We start from the raw sequence: 16,908 nt of genomic DNA on the forward strand, positions 1-16,908 counted from the left end.
TCAGGATTCCCAGAAATCCTCAAGAAACTACAACTCCCATTACAGAACACAGCCACATCTGTAATCTCACAGAGCAATAACCACAGCAAACTCAAAGCTGAGCAGTGCCAGTTATACATATTGGATTTGCAGCTGATGAAAGAGGCAAAATAGTGAAGTACAAAGAATGAAATTACCCTGATACAGCATGAGAGATTTACAGCAAGGCAAATCCTGTTACTTAAAACAATGCTCCAGTGACATATGTTCTATTCAGTGCAGCAGCTGAAAAAACTGCTTTCACTAATCCAAGTAGTGTGACACTGTTGTTCAGATTTTCTTAGAACAGCAACAACCAGGCTTTCTACACTTTAAGATGAAAAGATATTTTTATCTTAAAAAAGATACTTTCAATGGTAAAGATCTTTGGCATATGTATATATATATTACAAGAACACTGACAGAGTTCTTATATGCAAGGTTTCATCTGAAAACTTACTCAAGCATTGAAGATCTGGTGTGTAACGTTTTAACACACATTTTCAGTATTGATAACCCATTTGTTTTAAAGAACATGAAGATTTTCTATTTACATGTCTTCTTAAGAGTAAGTTCTTAAAAAAATTCCCAGTTTACATTTTCCTCTTTCCAAAAATCAGCATCAGCTCTCTTACATGGGAGTTAAACCACAGAATTATAGTAGGAGGCAGAATCCACATCTTGTTTTCTACAGCAACGTGCTGAGGTGGGTAGAAGATACCAAAGGTGTAAGCAGCAAAACAGGAAAATCCTGCACAAGATGGGTCTGTAAATAAGACTGCAACCTCACTGTGAAAGACAGCAACACACAGGGATTAAATATCCCTTACTCCCACATGGTAAGCACTCTGTGAAACCCATTCCCTGCTGAGATTCCCTACAGAATCCCCAAATCCCAGGACCCAAATTAAAATGGAGTCCAACACAACCAGAACTATTCTCCCAAGGATAAACAAACAGCAGGATGTTTCAAGCTGATCCAGGCATACCTGGAAGGCTGCAGCCTGTTCTCCAAGTTTACTTATTTCAACTTCCTACAAAAGGCTCCACATTTATTTTGATTTTAAAACATTTCAACTTAACCATTCACCCCTTTAGTGCAACACAAAAAGCTAAAGAAAACTTTAAGACAGATACTAATATTCTTCTGTTATTCTATTTGAGGAGTCTGGTTTTGAATGGTTTTATTACTCTGCCTGTGTGTGGACGGTGCTGCTGAATGTGGAGCAGATTTACTCAAATCAAGGCACTCAGAGGCACTGCTAAAGTACCTGGAAAAGCTGGGGATGACAATTGCATGTGTTTCATGCAGGATCCTCTGGAAACCCCAAATTTAACCCTAAAGGGAGCAGATGGTTAACCAGAGACCAGAACTGCAAACAGAGGTACAGCCACTCCAAGCCCCTGGACTGGGAGTGAGGACAAATCCAAGGGCCCATCCCTGCCTGTCTGTGCCCATTTTGGAGCAAACCACCTGTGTGTTCCATCCATCCCTGCCTGTCTGTGCCCATTTTGGAGCAAACCACCTGTGTGTTCCATCCATCCCAGCACCAGCATGGTCCTCCAGAGTGGCTGAGTCCTGAGCCCCAAGCCACGGGCTCAGCTCCCACCAGGGGCTCCTCAGCCCCCAGGAGAATCAGCTCCTGTGTCTGACCTCAACCCTCCAGAAACTGCAGGGAATAATAATCAATGAATGCCCCTTTATGTTTTGATCAGCATAAAGGTAACAACAAAAGCACAGGGAATTTTGCCTCCTCGACATGACACTGCTCAAGGCTGCACTGCGCGTCCTGTTGTTTGTATTTCTGTACTGAAAAGACAGACTGCACTTTAATATGACAAAGCATTCCAACAAAATGGAAGAGAGATCCTTGACTCATCACAGACAGAATTCCTAGCACCCTGCATTGCTGCTTGGATGCAAAGTGAAGAGTTTCCTCTTTTTTTTTCCCCTGCTAAACACAGACTACTCACTTTATTACGCTGTATTTTTAAATGCCCTTATGCACAATCACCATCATCATCATCATAATCTAAACACGTTTAATATACAGAGCATTCATCTGCCAAAAAAGGTAACACCCTAAAAATGGTTCGTGGAAAGAAACCTACCCAACAATAAACTGATCACTACTCCCACTTCTGGAATCCTCAACACAGAAATCAGAGACGTGATGACAGATGAAGAAGGAAAAGGTACTCACAAATAACACCTTCTGCAAGCCATCCTTGAATGGGGGGTGGCCTTGGAATTTATATTTTCTTTCACGCAATCTGAGGTAGAAAAGCTCTTTCTCAAGGAAAAAGAATAAAGTAAAAAAAAAAAAAAAAAATCACATTCACAGCTTTTGCATGCTCATTCAGGCTCAGCCACGGTGGAACATCACAGATAAGTAAGCTGGTGATGTAACCAGCATCAAACACTGCATCAGATAAACCCAAAGGCTCTACAGGGTTATATTTTGCAAAGCCAAAAGGTTTTTCCCAGAGAGGAGGTTTAGCAAGCATAAACCAGCCACGCTGTCCTCACATTCCTGGTGGGCTCGCTTTCTGCTTCCAGAAAAAGTCCCAAAGCTGTATTTATTATTCAACTTCATCACCAAGAAGGAACAATATGCTTTCTCATTTGCTATTTAGACGGAAATATCAAAGCACCAAATGTTGCATTTTCGAATGCACCATCTCTGCCTGCTCACTGTAGTACAGTCCAAACCAAGAAAAGGCCATTGGTCCTTTTATCTCCATGGAAACAGCAGCATCTGTGAAGACGAGCGTATTCCCTCCTCACTGCAAAGTCAATTTATAGTCACATACTATGACATAAACTAATAAGACAGCAAAGCTAATCAGCAACCAGGAGAAACAGCAACCTAAACATAAGATTAGGCTCTTGCTCAAGAGGATATTCCTCTGTATACAGCGTTTCTCCTGTGAAAATTGCAGAATCAGGAAGCAAATCAAGCTGTTCCTGAGAGCTGCTGCAGGTTGGGGATTTGTGAACTTCCCAGTTTGGCTAACGAGGAAAGTGGCTGAATATTTTATACAATTAGCTTCTGGATTGAATCTCTAGTTAAATCCTACTAAATGGGAAGAGATTTAAACAAAGTTGCTCTTTGGAAAAAAAAAAAAATACTGAAGAATTACTACTCCAGTGTTACCTTTTCCCTACAGAAGAACTGTCATCTTTAATAGCAACAGCAGAGTGAGAAGTTTCATAACTCTACAGGCGACTGCCTCCCCATCTCCCCCCTTTTTAGCACCACCAGTGGTGCAAACACTTCAGCACCATCCTGCTTGTGCTCCACGAGCCTCCTCTCCAGGGAAATGATCATTTTTACAGGCCTGATGAGTCACCTCTACTTGATAAATTTATTTGGTGGTACTTTGTAAAAGAGAAAACCAAACCAACAGGCCCCACAGAGTACAAAAATGTGCTTTATTCCTCCCCTGCCCTGCATGCTGCCCAGCTCCGATGCTCAGCACTCAGCCTTGATGCTCCCCAGCCAAGCTTCCTCCCTTCCTTCATGAATCAATGTAATGACCATCTGCTCACATTATTAAGTTAAATATACACCAGAGCACACTGATGAAGGCAGCTCATTTGCCATGGTCAAGCGATCAGCTCCATGGCCAGTTGTCCCATTTCCAGAGGGACAGGGGGTAGCGGGCAGCCAAATCCTACTGATGCACCTACACAGCTCCCAGGGCTCAAGGGGAGCAAGAACAGCCAAAGCTGCTGCAAAACTTTAAAAACAAAAATAAAAAATGGGGGAGGCAGGATATCTTTGGTCCAAACCAATTTGCAAATGAACTAGGGTGACCTAACTGCAGCCTCACTGTACCTGAAGGAGCCAGCAAGGACGATGAACGATTTTCAAGGGCCTGGAGCAACAGGACAAAGGGGAATGGCTTCAGACTGGCAGAGAGTAGGGATGGATGGGATATTGGGAAGGAATTGCTCCCTGGGAGGGTGGGCAGGCCCTGGCACAGGGTGCCCAGAGCAGCTGTGGCTGCCCCTGGATCCCTGGCAGTGCCCAAGGCCAGGTTGGACAGGGCTGGGAGCAGCCTGGGACAGTGGAAGGTGTCCCTGCCATGGCAGGGGGTGAAACATGGTGATTTTAAGGTCCCTTCCAATCTAAACCACTCCCTGATTCCATGGCTCTGTCTAGCAAAGGTGCATTTTGGTTTACAAAAGTAAATTTGATGATAGTTTGCAGAATTGTCAGAGCAGCCACAGCCCTCAAGTCACATCAGCACGTGCTGGTGCTGTGGGATGCAATAAGAAACCAGAGGGGAAGAAAAGGCCCCAGAATTCCCCATTCCCCCATATAACTGGCCTGCAAGGCTTGGATCCAGCACCAACAGGTGCTCCAGCAGGATTCAGCTCAATAAAACTGCAAGTCCATAAATACCCCCTTGATGTGGTGCTGCCCCACCCAGCAGAACGAGCTCCAGGGAATCCAGCCTTGTGTGGCCATCCCCAAATATCTTTGTTGGTACAGTTCCCAAAACCTTCCCTTGGAGCTTAGTCCTGTAATTCCAACCCCCATGGGCTCATGGCATGGGTCAGGCTCCAGAGCAAAGTGTCCCCATGCCACACTGGAGGTCTGGGTTGGAGCAGCCATACCTTGAACACAGATTCGCTGTCCTGAGAGGCACTGACATGATCACAGGTACCTGTCAGCTTTGAAAGTTGAATTATCTTCTGCACAAATTAAGGTAATTCAGAAGAATACAGATTTAGATGAGTGGGTTTTTTTCCTGCTGCACAGCCTAAAGGTATCTTGCATTCCAGGCAAACTTTATAATGATTCAAATACTGCTTCACTTTTAGCAAATACCAAATACAGAGCATTGGAAAAATACAATTTCAAAAGGTGCTTGTGTGTCCTGAACTTGCACATCACAGCCACCAATACACCACATAAATGATAAATGCCTGCGAAGGAAGCAACACCATTCCATAAAGAATCCCATAAAACAGCTTTGCAAGCTACTGCAAGGTCAAGTACCTCAATTACCAGCAGCACATGAGGAAGAGAATATATGGGTCTGGCAGCTTGGTGCATTCTTCTGGTTTTAATTCCAGTTTCTGCAGATGTCTGACAGTGCACAGGTCAAATGAAAAGTGATGAATGACTTACCCAGCTATTCAGAAAGGTGTTCCCTGGATGATAATCAATCCAGTTCAAGGAGGACAGGATAACAGGAAGCTTTTCAATGCATGGCATTGTTGCTTGTGTCTGGGAGAAGCTTTCAATTCAGCTCTTGTTTTTGGTTTGATGTGTCTGGATAAAATAACTGAGGAAACAACTGTCTGGCTCTAAACTCACCTAAACTCCACAGTTTTATTCAAGATAATGGACTCATTTGCATGATTTCTGTTAAACACTGGTTTAGCCAAGCTCAGTCTCCCTCAGCTCTCCCCTGGAACAATGGGACTTGGGCTGATGAGTAAGTGTGGGATAAAGTCTGCCCACGTCTGTGTCTTAGCAGAATGAACTCAAATGTTTCACCATTGATTGAATACTACAAAGTGAGGCGTTAGTAACTGCACAGGCTGTTTAGCCTTAGCTTTTAACTTTAAAAAAGGCTTTTCTTTATCAGAAAAATGCAGTAAGTAGGGCAGAAGTGGGGACACGGGGCCAGCACTACAAAGTCAGCTCAGCAAGACACTTGTACAGTCACTTGATGTCACTGTGTGAAAAGAACTGGACATAAAATGCCCAAGTCATTATCCTAACCACTGTACAACCTACAAGTATTAAAGACAAGGACTCTGATCCCACTGAAGTGCCTGGGAAGAACTCCACAGGGCTCAGCACAGCCAGGCTGTCCCAGTAAATGCCCAGTGGTTCTGAGTGCTCTGAACACTGATAACCTGCCAGCATCAGTGACCTGCACAGCCACAGAACTAGCTGTCCCCAAAACCCAGTTTTCTCTGCTGAGATTCCTGTTCTGGCCATGGCCGTGAGGAATAAACAAACACCTGAGCAGTATCAAACACAGTACATCGTTTGTTTCAAACGAGGGCCTGAATTTATCTTCAAGGTTTTGAGGCAGACTCAAAAGCAAAGCCACTTGTTAGCAGTTATTGCATTTCCATGGTTATTATTAACATGTTGGTCTCTGCAGGATTAAGAGGCTTGGCTATTGATTTATTCCAGAAAACCAGAGCAAAAGTAGTTTGTGGTTGAAATTCTGGGTGAGGCCACAGGGGATGAAGGACACAGCCCTGCCCCTGCCCAGGAGCTCTCAGACCATCTACTCAAACACAAGATGAATGCTCAGCTCCTCCTCCCTAATCCCAAAATAAAACTTCACCCTGCCTGGTCTTGACACAGCCCCCAGACGTTATTTTGAGTTTAGAAAGCAGAAGTGGCTCGATGAGCGTTACCCTCACGTGTGGACACACACAGGACACAAAGCTGACCACCACGGCGTTCACACAAGCCTGGGACCTGAGAGACCATTTTTATGGGAAAAACTTCCATTACAGCCTGAAAACTCCCCCACACTGACTCTCCCACCTGAGACTGAGCTGTGTCTTGGAACAACCTGGCCTGGTGAAAGGTGTCCCTGCCCATGGCAGGGGGTGGGACTGGATGGGCTTTAATGTCCCTTCCAGCCCAAAGCATTCCATGGCTCCATGCCTGAAATCCTGTGCCTGTGGAGGTTCCATTCAGCTCCCGAGGAGCAAGGCTGCCACAGGGATCCAAACACGTGGCCCCTCCTCATCAAGGCTGCTTCCAGCCCCCTGAGCCCCAGTTATGTAATTATAGACTGCTCATTTCTCTGGGCACTTGTACTTCTAATGCACAAGATGTGTCTCAGAGTAAGAGTGAGAACCCCAAGGGCTGCAGTAGAGATGCTGATGCTTGGAATGTGATGGGAAGGATCCAGCTCTGTGCTCCCTTCCCTGCAGGCCCCTCCATGGAACATTCCCTGGCTATTGCTGCACTGATAAAATATTGAAGCTCAAAGCAAAAGTAAACAGTTGTAAAAGAACTGTCAGAAATGTCTCAGGCCAGAGTACAGTATTTTCATTTTCAATCACATTTTGAAATATTTCTCATGAGCGTTTGTAGCTCTGTCTGAAGCCTCTGAATAATTTTTTCCTACTGTTTATTTTAGCAAGATGCCCCAAAGCTTTCACTGGAAGCTGCTTCTAATTTTCAGCTTGGTTGTTACTGCTGAGTTGATACACATTTGCTTGTGTTGACTGCAATAATATTATCCCTGTATGTTCTGAGCTTTATATAGATGCTAAATGCATTTATCTATTATATCTTACATCTTACATGCTTTCCATTTACCCTTAATATAGTCAGAAAATTATTAGTTATTAAACCTACTCCTTGACCAAAACAAGGCCTCAGCTAAGTATAATTTCAGTAGCTGCTGAATGAATTTTACTGTCTTTCATCACACACACTAAAAATCCCTTGCAAGTATTAAACAATGCTGGCAGCAGTTAGAGTTGTGTAAAAATTTCTGTGTTATCACTCACAATAAATCCTTTTTCAGTTTGTACCCTGACATTACTATTAAAACACCATTTGTTTCCTGCTAAACTACTCGAGCCCCAAGTAACAACTTCCTTTTAAGCTACTCTTAAGAACTCTGCTAAAACAAGGCTCTTAACAACTATTTATACCTCCTCCCACCCTGCAGAACAACTGCTTTTAAAAGGAAGCCTTTGAAAAAGAAAAGTCTTTCCCACTCAAATTCAAATAATTTTGCAGCCTTCAGTCAGCCCTAACACAAACTTCCACTGAAAATGCTAAAATGCTTTGTATTAAATTGGTCACCTTAAAATTTTTCTCTGTTAAGATTTTACATGACAGCTCTCAAAATCCCTTTTGGCACCTCTGGTTTGTGCAGCCTTGCCCTGTTCTGGCCATCCAAGCTCCTCAAGCTCCTTTGCACTGCATGTCACTGTGCAGAAAGGATCACCTCTTTAAGTAACCAGAACTCTCAATTAAGAAATTGGTACGTTTTAAGGTATAATATGAAACCCTCCCGTTCTGCAGGCCCTTAGCACACTCCTGACCCTTCACTGGGTAATACCTTAACTGTCCTGAACTTAAAAGCATCCCATAGATTTGTTTTCTCCAAGATGTTTGATTCCCTGGCTGGTAGGAGGTGGAACACGATGGGCTTTAAGGTCCTTTCCAACCCAAACCAGTCTGGGATTCCCTGAAAATGCCAAGAACAGAGAACAAATACAGAGGAAGTCTATAAATTACAGTTTGTGCATGACTGAAGAACAAAATATTGAGGAAAATCCCAGGCCTGGACTATTTCAGACACAGGCAGTGCCAGCAGCAGCAGCAGGAATCCCTGGAGCAGCCTGGGAACAGCGTGGACAAGGAGCCAGGATGGGATTTGTGCCTGAGTGACCAGTGGGCAGCTGGCTGCTGAAAACCCCCACAGCAATGGGGACTTGGGAAGCAGTCCTGCCTCTGCAAGCCTGGGAAAGGTTTTTAATTGCTTGGGTTAATTCAATATATATTTCTTCCCCTATTCATCGCAGAAGTACAAAATATTTGGTGGGATGCATTTGTTGAGATGCATTCCTTCATCCTCTGGACAACGGAGCTGCAAAATCCAGGATGGATCCTCCTGCTTGGACCTTTCAGGTGGGAGGTGATGCAGGTACAGCACCAGGAAAAGGGCCAGCAGCAGAACAAAGCCTAAGGAGCAGGATGCAATTAACGCCTGCTCATCACCTGGTCTCTAAGTGGAGCAGTATCTGCCACCAGAAGAGCTTTCACAAGCATTGGGAAATTAAGGAGCAGTGTAATCATCAATCACTGCAAAGAGGTAAGAGAAGGAGTCTCTAGCCCAGGATACCACGTGTCACTGACACTGCAGATGTCTTTGTCCTTTCATGTGTTTTTCTGACCTAACCCAGAATGACAAAGTCATTTACCCAACAATTAGCTAAGCCAGAAAAGCAGTCAACAGGGCTGCAAATGGATCAAAGATGTTCAGAAGTGTTTCCTACATCCTTGGTGCACATTAATCATGTATTTTATTCCTAGCTTTAACTCTGACTGCAGCTGCTGTTCAATGGGTCTTACATAACACACTGACATTAAATTTATTTGTTTCATCTTTTCTACATTAAAAATAAGCTGGGATTTTATGATTATTCATTTGCATTTATTTTCTGTGAAGGCATTCTAACTATTTTGTTCTTAATTGTTGCAATAAAATCCAGCTTAAGCATTTTAGATGAAGCAAAAACCACAAATTAATGATCATTGAATTATTTTGGCAATCAGACTCATGGCAGATTCCACAATAAGAGGCTGAAATTCCATTTTAGTAACAAGACTAGCTGGAATATTTGTGCCAGAATTATTAGCTGGATGTTCAGCAGATCAATTTTACTAATTACACAGGCAAGACTGAAGACAACTGATGTCAATAAATCTGTCAATATGTTAATGCAGACACCAGTTTCACCTCTCTCCACAGGGTAAATATAAGCCAAACCTCAGCTGGATATTCCATGGATTCAGTGCTGGCTGGAGCAGGAAGTTATAATGAAATTTAAATTCCCTACAAGCTCATAGGAGAACATGAGTATGAGATAAAGAAATCCCAGCTGAGGTCTCGAGTCACCTGGTTTCCCATGCCCCAGGGGACACCTCCAAGTCATGCATTTGCTGGTTTTGCTTTTAAAATGTGTTTTAAACTTGGAGGAAGGTCAGCAAAGGGATTTTCTGAAGTGTCCAGCAGCTCCTAAAACATGGAGTGACACAAGTTTGGTGCTGTTTGCTGATGTAGGGTCATTTAGTCAGTAATTTCAAATAAGAACTTTTCAGTGGAATAATCACAGAACCACAGGATGGTTTGGGTTGGAAGGGACCTTAAAGCCCATCCAGTTCCACCGTGGGCAGTGGCACTTCCAGGGTCCCAGGTGGCTCCAGCCTGGCCTTGGACACTTCCAGGGATCCAGGGGCAGCCCCAGCTGCTCTGGGCAATGAGGAATGAATTTCAGTACTGGAGGAATGCAGGAGGAGAGCAGCTCACTGCAAGGCTGCACCTGAAGTTGTAACTTACAGAAGGAGAGCAATGGGATATCCAGAGGGGATTTCCTGGGAGAAAAAGCCCTGTCAATCAACACATGACACTCATAGAGAACCTGTGTGATGGGCAAGAAAACCTCTGGAGCAGCTGCACGTGGAAAAGCATCTGGAATATTCTCCTCATCTGTTACCTGCAGAAAAAGCAGGGGACTGACGCTCCACAGCTGAACCTGCAGAATTATGGCAGATTTAAGACAGGAACTTTTTGACAGTTCTAAGACAATGGAAGTTTAAAAAGCCCCTCTTGTACTGCCTGAAACACTCAAAAGCACCAATATGCAATGTATGGTCTCAGTCCCTGCATTCTCCTGCAGCCAGAGTGATTTGAGATGAGTCAGCTGAACATGAGAATCCAAACAACATGTGCCTCAGCACGTGCTGCTCAGAGCTGCAACAACAAACCCACAGCACTCTGCTTTGAGACATCCATCCAAACACCTTCCCCCCGAGAGCCCACCCCACGTCCCCCCTCACCAACACGCCAGGCTGCCTCCTCTCCTTGCCCTGGCCCCCACAGACCCACACACAGAACTCATCCTGTGCTTCAGGGGGACGGGGAGACAGCGACAGCCCGTGCTTAATACAGCTCAAATCTAAAGGCATTGAACTCTCAAAGTTTCTTTCCACCAGCATTTCTGCACTACACACTAACACATTTAAAAAAAAAAAAAATTTGAATTCACTAACACCCTTTTGGCTCCAAATTATACAGAACTGTGGATAGTGGTAACTCTTTGAATATTTTTGGGTTTTCCCACTCTGGTAGAGGATTCCTTTTGCCAACCCTCTTGCTCTTCCCCAGATTTTGTTCATTTTTAGTTATGATTAGGATAAAGTCTTCATGCAAACCAAAACTCCCAGCACTACCTGAAACAGCATTAATTTTTTCCACCAGAACTCTTCAGTTTAATAACAATTTTAATATAAGTTTAATAGTAAGTTTAGTTCTAAACCAAGCATGTAGATATCAGTGCTGGTTCTCTGGAGCTTCTAATATAGAATTAGGAGGGCAGGAAGAGACCTCCAAGACCAAGTCCAACCTTTGACCAAAACCCCACACCTGCTAAGCCGCGTCTCCCAGGGCAACATCTGCTCCTTTCCTGAGCTCTTCAGGGGAGGAGGATTCCACCACTGCCCTGGGCAGCCTGTGCCAATGTTTAACTCCTCTCTCAGTGAAGAAATGTTTCCTGATATCCAACCTGGCCTCTCACTGGCACAATTTGAGGCCATTTCCTCCTCTCCCTGTTCCCTGGGAGCAGAGCCCCGGCTGTCCCCTCCTGTCAGGAGCTGTGCAGAGCCACAAGGTCCCCCCTGAGCCTCCTTTTCGACAGGTTTAACAACCCCAAATGTCCCCAGGCAGATTATTTGGGTGAATTAAGAGCAAGTGAAAAACTCTCCATCCTCTCAAGGTCCTCCTGCATTTTCCTGCACAAACCAACCCCTTGTGCATGCGGAGCGGGGGTGACAGGCAGCAGCACTCAGCCTGCACACAGAAGGCTCTGTGCTCACAGAGCAGCACAGAACACACTCTTGTGGACACAAAACCCCCTGGAGTGCCCTTTGCCAGCTCTGTTTGCTGGCAGCAGCCCTGGGCTGGCCAGCAGCTGCTCCTCATCCCAGAGCCTGCTGGACGCCCGCCACGCTGGGACTGCTGACCTTGGGAACGCAGGGATCCACCAGAACAACCCTAAAAACCCCTGCACACGAGCTTTCTTTAACACACCATCTGCTGCATCTCTTTTTTACTCAGAGCTGCACAGCACTCTTTGGTTATACATATTAAAAGCACATTTAAGCAATTTAAATGACCTTCCAGACCAACAAAAAGAATTAGGACAGCTCCTAGCAAGCCTCTGTTGTTAAATCCCCAGAAATGGGAAAGCTGCAGCAGACATTCCCATTTCAAACTGAAATTTGAGATACTGAGCAGTTCAACCAAGGGCAGCATCTTGAAAAGTTTGCAGGTACAGGGTCAAGTCATGGAACTTTCTGTTATTATTCTTTTATAAGCAGAAATGGCTTGAAACAATGCCAGAAATTCTGATACTATACCAGAATAATTAATACAGGAGCAGTCCTGTGTGGTTATCCCATTTCAAGTCTCCTCCACAGAAAGCAGCTACCAACAGTACATACAACAAGAAGTAATTTTGGGAATTAAATATAAAGTGCATACCAAATTTTGAGTTTAGTGTACATATCAGAACTTTTTAGGGCATAATTAATAACACAATTAGAATATATTACTGTGATGTTTATTCTACTTGTCATGGAATTCAAAATAAAAGCACTTTCAAAGCAATTCTTATATAGAGTGCACAATTCTATAGGAGTAGAAACCATAGAAATATTATAATGAATTCTAACCATAAGCTTCTTGAACAGCAGTTTGTCTAAAGCAATTAGTCTCTTTCCCATGCAAATATGTGAAAATAGAACAGCAGGTTATGAAACAATTTGTTGCATTTTTGTGTTGTGGATCACCAGAGCAGGTTCCCTTAGCAGGAACCACACGATGGGGACACACTTCAGTTTGGTGATTTGAAAATCCACGCACAAAATATCAGACAGTACTCAACTTCACCATCTATTATTATTAAAACAACCAACCAGGAAAAACAAACAAACAAAAAACAACAACAACAACAACAACAACAACTCCACACACACACACAAAACCACCCAACAAACAAACAAACAAAAAACAAAACAAAAAAAACTAAAAAACAAAACAAACCAGAAAAAAAACAAAAAACCACAAAACAAAACCAAAACACGAAAAAGATACACACAAATCCCAGCAAGAACTTAATTTTTTTTTTTTTAACAGCAGAAATACAAAGTTCTTGACCTTTGTTTCTGACATGGCCTCTCAGAATAAAAGTCTGGATAAAACTGCAATTCCTGAGAAGACCTCACTCTTGGCAAGGCCAGTTTTGTCAGCAGACCCCCTCTCACACACCCCCCCAGGGAATGGGACAGGAAGGAAGGAAATTGGGGCTGTTTGGCCTGGAGGCAGCAGCAGCTTTGGGGTAGCTGAGAGGAGGTGACTGAGGATGGGGATGGGACAGAAGCCAGGCTGGGACAGGGAATTCCTGACTAAAAAGTCCTTTTTTCCCTCTGAGGAGGACAAAGCACTTGAGGAGGGCCCCAGGGCAGTTGTGAAACCTTCAGCTCTGGGGGTTTTCAAGATCTCCCTGGACAGCCCTGAGCAAAGTGCTCCAGCTCCAGCCTGACCTGACTGTGAGCACGAGGATGGAGGAGCTGCTGTCCAAGGTCACTTACACTGGACAATTCTGCAATTTAATCATATTCTGATACTTCCCCAAGAACTTACAGTTCAGTGAGTCCCCAGCCACAGGAGCACCTTAGAAGTTGATAAGCCTGGGTACATTTTTCATCCATGACTGTCTTTGCAATTTGAATGGGCTCAGTATCAAGCACCTTCTGGGGCAGAGCATTACAAGTTCTACTCTGCTTTACAAGAAAAAAAGAAAAAATATTTTCTTAAGCAGCCTCACTTTGAGCTCAATAGCTGTGATTCCAGGAGAGGGTGAATGGCTGCTTCTCATTCTCTCTCAAAAATCCTCTTTTGAGAGCCTTGCCCCACACAGTGCCATTTGCAAAGAAAAGACCCAATAAAATTGTATTTCATGGCAGGTTCAATGTTTTTCTCCCTCACAGGAGGAAGATGATTGCCTTAATAAAAATGCTGAAAGGAGCCTCACCAAGCAGATTATTGGGATGTAACTTGCAGACATGAACACCCCTGGGGTTCTCAGTGCTCCCCTGGGCACGGGGAGCAGGGCAATGTGCCACTGTCACCAGTCAAGAGGGAGACAGATGGCACTGGAGGCAGCTCAAAGCTGCAGCAGGTAAATTTGTTCTGCTTGCAGAGCTGGGGGATTTCAGCTGAACTCCAGAAAATCATCCTTATTAATCCCAGCTCTGCCAGCCACAGTAGGGCAGGGTTTTTTCTTTTTAAAAATTTATTTAAAGACGTTTCAAAGAATAGTTTTGTTGCTGGAAGAAAAGTTCATTGGCTTCCAATTTACTAAATAATAAACTAGACCTTTCTCATCATGTTTGCTCCAGAAAAATACTAATTTTAGCCTAACTTAAAATGCAATCAAAATTAAAATCTAGAACTAGCTGCAAATATATCAGACCAACCAGCAGTAGTTTTCTGACAATGCTAATACAATTATAATGGACTATCCAGCTGGTTCCTGACCCCTCAGCCTCATCAAAAAGCTATTTTTTAGTGATAGTTTTTCTTTATGCCTAAAAACTAATGGAGCAAGAAAAAGAAAGGAATTCCTCATATTTAGCCTTATATTTCAAATAACAAAGTGGAGCTGTAGCCTTCTAGGCTGCAGGCTTTGTGAGAGAAGCACATTGCTCTGCCTTTGGATGGGCCCAAACTGAGAGCTGACACACTTAGGACCGGAATGTTCAACTCAAAGGACTTCTAATGTCTGCAAGACAGTCTAAATCTTTCAGTGCTGAGGAAGATCACAAAGATGCATGTGGATTGCTTATATAGGACAAAATCAGCATTTCCTAAGGCTGCTGGGAGAAATCCATGGGCAGAACAAAGGCGGCAGCTCCCGGGGCAGCTCAGCAAGATGAGAAATGCCACAAAAAGCTCTGTTCAGTGCTACAGCAGAGCCAGGGAGGGCTGAAGATCGTGCCTTGAGAGGGATGGCAAAGGAGGAGGAGTGGGGTTTTCCTTTTAAATCAGCCCTGCATGCCCTTCCTCTGAGGGGGCTGCACAAACTGGGACACAAAATCCCAAGTAAACATGGGAAGAAAGTTTCATCAGCCAAGGCTAATGGGGTCGGCTTAGGCACAATAAATGCATTACATCTGAAAAGCTTCCCAGCTCAGTTTGGATTTAATAGACATGGGTAATAAGGGTATTTTTTATTTTTTAAGCAAATAGCTGAATATCTAAACCTAAAGACTCAAACCCAAGCTCTTGCAGGCAAGAGAAGCTCTCTTGATGTGTTTGGTGCAGAGTCCAAAGCCTCACTGCTCAAACCCTGGCTTAGTGTAAGTATTTTGGATTAATGGTTGAACTTGATCCTAGAGGTTTTTTCCAACCTTAATGATACTGTGACTTCCTTAGTGATCTGTCATGAGATCTTTTCTATCTTTCATGGGAAAAAAACTTGCTGGGGTTGGGACTAAATTTCCAAGCAATCCATCCATCCATCCTCCCTAAGCCACAGCAGGTTTTCCTCTGTGAGACCAAAAGGGGAGATGAACGCTGTCTGAAGCACAGCCATCCACTCTGGCAGAAGGTACAAGCTGGTCAGTTCGGGGAAGAAAGGCAAAAGGAGAAATAAAGGCAAAAGGAGAAATAAAGGCAAAAGGAGAAATAAAGGCAGTGCCATCAAACCTGATGTAGCTACTGAACGTTCTGCCTGCTTGAGCTTGGGCAAGGCTGGTTTTGGCAAATGAGGAAACTTAAATGCCAAGAGTGAGTCATCCCTCGTAAGCAGAGCACAACAGACTTGCCAGCAGCTCTGAGCTGATCTCTACTTTCTCAGTGTCTGGTGAACACTTCATTACCAGTCTGGGGAGCTTCTCCAGAAGGTATAATTAGAGGCAGAGATATAAGGGAGGCTTTAAAAATAAAAATAGAATGGAGGCAAGTTATTAATATAGGTGGTTCCGATTTTAGTCTTTAATTTAAACTGAAGGCTAGTGTATGTGAAATAAGTCTTGGAACTCCCTATAGTGCTATTGTTATTCCATGACAATAAAGTGGAAAAAACAGAGGGCTGCATTCTGATCCAGGGCCATGTGTGTTCTAGGAATAGTCATGTTGCAGTAATATATATTTTTGTTGAGGGAGCAGGTCTGCACAAAATGCAAAATGATTCAAAGTGCCATGGCTCTGCTTTGCCACAATTAAAGAAGAATCACCTCGTAGCTGTAACAGGAACTGCCTTGGTGGGAAAACACAACTGCTGGCTGGGGCAACTCAGGGGCACCACAGGCACTGCCAATGCCCAGGGAAGCCCCAGTTTCTCCTCTCAGGAGGATGGATTTGAACCCTAATTCTTCCTGTGGCAAGTGAAGGGATGAGTTCAGCACCTCGGGAAGGGCCAGATGGCCATGGAACTACTCACAGTGAGGACAAAAATGGGCTCAGAAATGATCTCTGCTGCAGATAAACCCCAGCATCCTCAAAACCACAACATCCCCTGCTCCCAACAAACCAGAGCATTCCCTGCTCCTGACAAACCCCAGCATTCCTTGCTCCAAAAAAACAGAGCATCCCCTGCTCCCAAAAAACCACAGCATCCCCTGCTCCTAAAAATCTAGAGCATCCCCTGCTCCCAGAAAAACAGAGCATTCCCTGTTCTGACAAACCCCAGCATCCTCAAAACCACAACATCCCCTGCTCCCAACAAACCAGAGCATTCCCTGCTCCTGAAAAAACCCAGCATTCCCTGCTCCAAAAAAACAGAGCATCCCCTGCTTCCAAAAAACCACAGCATCCCCTGCTCCCCCAAAACCCCAGCATCCCCAAAAGCCCAGCATGCCCTGCTCCTGCCAAAGCCCTGCTCCCGGTCCCTGCAGCCTGCCCAGCCTGCCTTCCCCAGCAGCCCCGAGCAGATGGATCCTGCGGAGCGGAGCCCGGCTCTGCCGTGAGTCACCCACATGAGTCAGTTCTCCCCGCGCTGCCTTCAGACACTGACACAATATGGCACAAGTCTGCCTGGGCTGAGGGGAATTTATAGCAGCCTGACTCACTGCCTAATGAGAGCTGCCTTGC

At 44.4% G+C, this 16,908-nt stretch overlaps 1 protein-coding gene across 8 annotated transcripts in view; it reads right to left on the minus strand.

Moving 5' to 3' along the window:
• IQSEC1 (IQ motif and Sec7 domain ArfGEF 1) overlaps window positions 1–16,908 on the minus strand; it is a 278,419-nt gene that overhangs the window by 167,719 nt on the left and 93,792 nt on the right. Inside the window, exon 1 of one of the 8 annotated variants that reach the window (XM_053989156.1) lies at window positions 2,223–2,662. The exons of the other annotated variants lie outside the window; for them this stretch is intronic. Within the exon in view, the coding sequence (XP_053845131.1) occupies window positions 2,223–2,245 (23 nt within the window). The 5' untranslated portion in view covers window positions 2,246–2,662. Of the gene's footprint in view, window positions 1–2,222; window positions 2,663–16,908 lie in introns of those variants that run through there. 8 annotated transcript variants of the gene reach the window in all.

Source organism: Vidua macroura, chromosome 13, assembly GCF_024509145.1.
Source record: "Vidua macroura isolate BioBank_ID:100142 chromosome 13, ASM2450914v1, whole genome shotgun sequence".
Taxonomy (NCBI): Eukaryota; Metazoa; Chordata; class Aves; order Passeriformes; family Viduidae; genus Vidua; species Vidua macroura.